The sequence below is a fragment of the Glossina fuscipes genome, unplaced genomic scaffold (genome assembly GCF_014805625.2).
Source record: "Glossina fuscipes isolate IAEA_lab_2018 unplaced genomic scaffold, Yale_Gfus_2 26, whole genome shotgun sequence".
Classification (NCBI taxonomy): domain Eukaryota; kingdom Metazoa; phylum Arthropoda; class Insecta; order Diptera; family Glossinidae; genus Glossina; species Glossina fuscipes.
In genome coordinates this window covers 5,914,489-5,922,209 of record NW_023998421.1, presented here as the reverse complement: position 1 = coordinate 5,922,209, position 7,721 = coordinate 5,914,489, and the positions used below count along the sequence as shown (strand labels likewise).

The 7,721-nt window shown below is 30.3% G+C and overlaps 1 protein-coding gene across 1 annotated transcript in view; it reads right to left on the bottom strand.

The window, feature by feature from the left end:
* LOC119635260 (homeotic protein spalt-major) overlaps positions 1-5,694 on the bottom strand; it is a 23,803-nt gene extending 18,109 nt beyond the window's left edge. Inside the window, 1 exon segment of the mRNA XM_038029953.1 lies at positions 5,059-5,694. Within this exon segment, the coding sequence (XP_037885881.1) occupies positions 5,059-5,209 (151 nt within the window). The 5' untranslated portion in view covers positions 5,210-5,694.
* Between the last annotated feature and the right edge of the window lie 2,027 nt (positions 5,695-7,721).

Genomic DNA, 7,721 nt, shown 5'->3' with positions numbered 1-7,721 from the left:
AATTTCACAAAACATACTTTTTGTTTTCATGATTATGAGTAACACAACAAGTGAATTTCTTAATAAATATAACATTTATAGGCTTTTAGTTTGCTTTCGGGTTTCTGTTTTTTTGGTTTTCTTTGTTTTTTTTTTTTTGTTTTGTAAATCTTGCATAATTTCTAAATTAATATTAAAAAAAAAAAAAAAGATACTTAAAATCAATTAAGTCAATTGATAAAATCAGAAATTCATTTACCGAATGTTTATTATGAAATAAATATTTTTCAAATACATGGTGCGTTTCTATTGTGAGTAAGTAGCATATTAATCTTAAAAGGTAATACAATATAAAATAAATTTACCGGTAGTTTCTTAAGTAAAAAAAAAAACACCAAAGGAACCTTCAAAGTTTTAAATAAAAATCTGACTACAAGACTAGAAAGTAAAATGCAATGAAAAATTAATTTAGCAAGTCATACAAAAACCCATTAAATTCTTTTTTATTTTATATATATGAGCATTAACTTATGAAAACGAAAATCGATTAATTTATGTAAAATTTTGCATAAAAATTCTTTTATTGCATTTGCAATTCACATCAGTTCCATTCTTGATTGGCATAAAGGTGCAAGTGTTTATGTCGGTGTTACTGATAAAAAACAATGGAAAGCTTAACAAAATAATTTTTCACAATTGGATGTTATCCTATTTTTAAAGTGAGAACAAAACTTTTCCACTTCTTTTTTCTAAAAATAATCTATACGTAATCAATAGTATTGCTAAAGATGGCCATGTTGATAGCATTGCTCTGTTGTTTCTCATATGCTTTGTAATAAGATCGCTAGGAATTTTTGGGTAAAACATTGTACGCACAACTTTCTCTTTTCGAGAAACTTACTAAGAAATTAGTGTTGGGAGCTTAATTATTTTTTTCCTGCATTTGACTTCTTCCATTATTAGTTAAATTTTCCCTTTACCTTTTGTTTTTTTTTTTTGAGTTGTTGGTATCGTAAGAAAAAGAAATTACGAAGGAATATAAAAATAAATTTTAAACCAGCAGCAGAAGCACGCAGAAAAAGATGAGCTTTTAGTCATTGTATCTGTACATAAATAATTTCCCATCTGTTTCTTTCAATCATACATACATAAATATACATACATAATATGAATATATATATAAATAAATATACATATGAATACATAGATATATATTTTATAACCTAAATGTTACGATACATACACACACACATATATATATATATATATATATATATATATATATACAAATGCCATAAACATATTGCTCCACATTTTCATACTATCTACAGGGATATAGTTATTTTATATATAAACGCATTTATAAAAGCAAAATACCACCGTTTTTCATCTATTCGCAATACATAGCTTCGTTTAAAGATCAGATTTTATTTCAATCCATTTCTAATTGCAGGTAATTGCTGTAAAACCATACTTTTTAGAAGAACATTGTCTTTGGGTTTAAAAATCAGCTGCTAGAAAACCTCTTAAGGGATCTCGATTTGGAGGCTCAAATTTTGGACAGTGACGTTGTTTTCTTTTTTTTTTGTGCATATTGTACCTGCCGTCAATAAAACTCTTAAATTATTTCATAAAAAGGAGTTGAGATTCTTATATGTTTAAAAGGCATCTTAGAAGTGTTGCTACCCTTGTGTACGGCAAACCTATCTCTGTCGAGTATACAGGCTACTTTTTTTGTTAACCTTATTGCTATGTTTAGCTGTATTCCCCTCCTTCTATGAAATGGACGAATAAAGTAAAAGAAATAGAAGCAGTAAAGTATGTAAGCAAAAGAGAGATTTCAAATAAAAGAAAAGGGCGTGACTAAAAGAATGTGTTTTTGTTTGTACTGTTATCGTTGATCTCGAATGTATTAAGATCTTCGACAAAGAGAAACTGGCCGCGTTTTTTCAGTTAATTTGAAAATTATTTAGATGTAATTTTTGCTAATAAAAACTATATTAAAATAATTTCAAACCTCTACATAGCTTTAGCTATAGCTAATTGCTTTTCGAAATTCGTTATTTTATAATTCATCGCTCTTTTAAATACTTTTGCTAGTCTCTCTTGAATTATCTCTCGCTTACCCAGTTAGCTGTAGGCGGCAGAGATCTACGTCATGATCCGTCCATCTGTCCTTGTTGGATATCTTCATACAATTTTATCGTTATGGAAGCGTATTCGCCGTAGTAATGTGTTTTAGAAAATACTTTTGTCATTTCTTCAAGTTGTCAGTCAGTTGTATTTATTTCAAAGGACTCTACTATAATTTCCATCAACCGAATCCAAATTAGTCTACGATTTAAAATTTATATCTTGTACTATAAATACTTTAACTAAAATTAGAAAAGCAAAAACAAAATGTTTAATTAAAGGTAAATGAATAAATGAAAGGAAAAACAAGAAAAGATAAAGAAGAAAAAAGTCCTCCCTTGCCACATAAATATAAAGCTTTATAAGTATAGCATGAAAGCGTACCACTAATATCTCTTAACATCTGTTAAGATCGATGCCGAAACAAGTCACTACTGATTGACAATAAAGCCAAAGTTTAAATTACTTTGCGCTATGCAGTAGCAGTATTAGCTAAAAAAGTGAACTTGCACTCTGGTCAAATTGCTTATAAGAAGCATTTACACTCCATGGACACACCGGGCGGGGCGACCTTCAGCCAAAAATAGAAAATATACAGTGCAATGGTGGTCGTTGAAATTCTTGATATTAGATACTTGGAAATATCCAAAGGCTGTAGCAGCCAGTTTATGTCCGGGACAGAACTCTCCTGTAGTTCTATGTCGAAAAAAATTTGTATATTATAAATAAATTCGCTCTCCCGATTATAAGAAAATCGTGTGATAGACAGCTAATTATACCAATTGCTCTCATAAGAGATTGTCAAGCTCCTCGTGGTAAGATTCGTTATAAGAGCACGTGTTCTACAATCCTTCTCGATCTTCAAATTTATCCAATTGGGTAACGAACATTGACATTTGCGGTTAATTATAACCCCATCAATATTTCTTACTGCAACTTAAGTAGAGAATTCAGTTTTTTCTTATTGATTTGAGTATTGAGTATCGTTCTGCGCACTTCATTTTAATTAAAAAAAACAAAAAAGAAACCTCGATCTTCAACTTGTTGGGCATTTTTTGTTACTACTTTAAAAACAAATTCAATAATCCTTATCCTTCGTACAAGTAACAAGGAGACGCTTTTAAGAATAATAAATTGATTGTCTTTGCCTTCGAATTAATTCAAACTATTTTCAACTTAAAAGATTGAACTCAAAGACTGTTGTGAAGCTCATTTTTGCAATTTTTAAAAAAACGTTATAAAATGCTGATTTTAACCTCGTGGTGGTTTTGGGTCATTGTTGAACTTTGAAGGTAAATTTCTTCAATATTTGCATTTCTCCAAAATGACCTATGACCTATATATAATATTTTGTGTTAATATGAAGGAAACAAACCAGATGAATGAACTAGAACTATAAACACACACAACACCGTGTTGCTGAGCGTCTCATCCTGGTACGATTCGTTATAGAAAAACATAAGACGGTTAAGTAAACGCTTACGGAAACCATTTTTCTTTTATTATACTCATTATGATTTTCATTCATCAAGTAGAAGAATAGGATTCATAATATCGAAAAAATTCACTTTCTTCATAAGTTAAGTGATATAAGAGAATAACAATAAATAGTATTTTAAAATTATGAACGTAAAAATTTTTATGAAATCAAATGAACGACAATGGCATGTATTGCAATTGTGATCGCATTGAAAGCGAAAACACTCATGCACGCACACCTCTCAAATAGTGTAAGTAATACACAAAATGCGTTAAAGTTTTATTCAAACGGAACTATTAGCGATGATTAATGAGGCAAGGCATCTTTTAGGCAAGTCTTATAACGAGTCTGAAAATCTAAAGAAGGAAAGCAAATTTGAAAGATATGAACTTTTTAAATCTTAAAGAGAAACACAAAACTCTATCGTAATTTCCATCACATTATAAAATCTCTTTCGGTGGTTTACCTTACAAACAACAAACGCTTACCTTAAACCAACAATAACACGCTTATCAAGAATATGCAGATTTGGAATTTTTGCGCATTTTCTTGCTGATAAATACAGTTTTGAACTACGTTACTGGATTATGGATTTAATTTTAACTTAACTGGCCCAATCCATTTCCAAAAAAAAAAAAAAAAAAAAAAAAAAAAAATACAACTACTAAGACTTTTGATTTTCATCGAGAATTAAAAATGGATCCAAAAAATGGTCCAAAGTGACGTGACCCATATTTGTTTAAAAATTGAAAAGAATATCTTTGGCTTGTAATTGAAGAGTTCTACTTGTTTACCATGTGTAGAACGCCAGCCTTACAGGTATCCATCGAAATCATGAGCTTACTCTATGAAATGTTATCGAAAAGCATTCAAAATTTTGATACGTTATTAATCTGACTTCTTCTTCGCCTCTCCACCGTCGCCCTTGTCTATCTATCGTAAGTATCTTCCCAATTTGGGTTTCATCTAATCTTTAAAATTTCACTCTAATTGCTCGACAGTCATTTTAATTTTAAAATTTTTCGAAAAATTTCCAAAATCAAAGGAAACTACATTTCAATTTTCTAAAATTAAGCAAAATAAAAATTAAATGCATATTACAATTTAAGTCCAGTTGGCCAGTTGAGTGCCAGTGGGTTAATAGAGCTTCCTTGAAAAACCTTAAAAAAAAAAAAAAAAAACGATTTTTACTACATAACTAAAACCATTCTAATAACTGCTACCACGCTATCATTTCTGCTAAGTCAATCGGTCTTCTGTCTAAGTATTCGGTGGGAAAAAAGTGAATTTCCGTTTCTTAAATTATATGCGAAAGTCTCCTAGCCACCAAAACGGAGAAAGTAAGTAATGACACGTGCAAATAAGGTAAAATTTCTCATTGGCTTAACATGAGAGCAAAACAATTGCAAACAATGACATTTTCCTTAAAATATGGCCATAATAAGAAGCTTTACGTAATTACTCACCTTTATCTGTACTTTTAGCCCGATCTTTTAATTGCTTAACAATACCATACTTGACGGTACCAAATTGTATCATTTTATTGATGGTTTCTTGATGACTATCTTTAAAATCACTTCTCATTTCACACAAAACAGTTGACAAAATATTTTTCATCTAAAGAAAAGTGAGCAACAAGCAGCAGCGCTTTCAATAAACAGATGCTTCTTAAATTTTTTCCTTTTTTTCTTTATTTTTTTTTTTGGTAAACCAAAAATAATTATATATATATTTTTATCAAATTTATAAGAAAAAAGAAACAAAAAAAATTGTGTCCAAAAATTTCGCAAAACACACTCACTGCCGAAAACAAAGCCAAATTTTTGGTTGTTTTATTGTAATGAATTTTACCGAAAAAAAATAAAAAAAAATGAAAACAATTGCTTAAGAAAAAATGTTGGTAAAAATCTTTTTTTTTTTTTTATTAAAATTATCGCTACACAATGGATGACAGCGATGATAAATTCATTGCAAATTTTTTACATGTTAAAAGCAAATCGTAACGAAAAACAGATAATTGTTTCTGATTTTAGACGGAATTATTTTTTTATTTTGAATAAATTTTTGGTGAAACTTTTCTTCGTTTTCTTCTCAAAATTTTTCATTATAACATTTTTGCTTTTTCTTTTTTTTTTTTTTCTGTTAATTAATTTACATGAAATTGTTTTTGAATTTCTTTTATTTGTTTATATTATTATTGTTACTATGTAAAATTATTACTTATTATTAATAATGAATTATTATTAAATTGCTGTTCTGATCTGTTTAGGGCTTCATTTACAACTGTCATTTTTTGTTTTGTTTTTTGCAACACCGGCGACGGCATTGGTCTTTACATATGTACACAAACAACAGTGCCAGAGTGCTCGATCTCACATTTATAGGCCTCTTTGGCAATTATTGATATATCATGATGACGACGATGATGTGCGTTTGCTTGTTTGCATTTATATTGTGCATTCGTATTCGCATATACGCAGCTACAGTTACCGATACGGTGTTGCTTCATCATAATCCATATACAACGGCCGATGTTATTATATATATATGTACATGTGCGTGTTTATATGTGCATAATTGTATTTCAATACATGTACATGCATGTAAAAGCAGAGAAAAGTTTTTTTCATTTAGTTGTTGTTATTGCTACTGATTTAGCACCTATTATTGCTGCTGCTGCTGCTTTAGTAGACGCTGTTGTTGTTCCTGCTGCCGTTGTTGCTGCTGCTGCTTTTGCTGTTGCTGTTGCTGTTGCTCTTACTTACAACAATAATAACGCACTTTTTTACACTCACAGTAAATCTCCCAGACGATAATTTTATCATGCCTTTCATTTAAATTATGATTGATGTTTATCAATACTTTTTAACGTTTACTTTTGAAAACCGACGGCTTTTTTATTTTCATTTGTCTAAAATTCTTAAATCAAAACACTTTTCGTCTTTCTTACATTAAGTACAAGTTATTTATTTATTTGTTCTTTTGCTTTTCTCTTTGTTGCTGTCTTCTTAATTAAAATAATACATAAATCTTTGCAAGTTAACGAAATGTTACATACTTTTCGTATTTCTCAAAAGTGCCGCTTTTTTCGAATTATAAATTTACGTATATTCTTGTGCTAAACATTATTACTCATATGATACGTTCAGCACGCGCGTCAAATTTGCACTGAGACTTAACGCCGAACCGAAAAGTCACTCAAACAAAAATATATTTTTTTGTCTTTTTTACTGTATGGCCGAGTGCTTATTCATATATGAAACGTACACACAACGTATTTTATTGCTACTCTAGGCACTAACACTACAACAACTACTGCTAATACCGCCAGCCACTACCGAAACTCTCACTACAAGGCACAAGCCTTATAATCACCACCACAACCAACCAGTTTGCGTACTGTAGACTGTATGCTGTTACCGTTCTGAGTTGTGTGTTATGCGTACATTTTTTCTTATATGTTGTTTTTGTTATTCCACGTACGCACACAACACAACGATGCTATCATTTCTTTTTCCTATAGCCTTCATATATCAACAATAATATGATAATTTTTTTCTCTTTGTTTCTTATTTCCTTTACATGGTCTCTCTCTCTCTCGCTCTCTCTCTCTCTTTCTCTTTCTCTCTCTCACTCTCTATCTCGCCATGAGTTTTGCCAGCGTGTGCATACGAGTGCTCGCTACATTACAGCAGGAAAACACAGGCATCATCTCAAAACATCATAATTTTATTAATAACTGCTGCCATCTTTGTTGCTCCTCTAATGCGCCATCTCAACAGTTATGAAAGCTATCTTTTTCTCGCCTATCATATAGCGAAACATACTCACACCCTTTTTTTTCGAATAGTTCAACAAACAAACAAACTCTAAAGAGTTATAAGCACAACGCCAGAGAGAGAGGTGCATGTATCTATTTATGTGTGTTTTGTTTTGTTAATGTTACCTGTTTTTCATAATTTTTCTCTCTTTCTCTATTTTAAAGTTATTTACTCTCGCTACGTTGCAATAGTTAAACATATGGTTTGCTCTCATATTTTGCTATACATAGGAAATGACAACAATTTATTACTCACTTCATTTTTTTTCTTTTTTGTTAACTGCTTTTTAGCTTAACTATATATAAGAA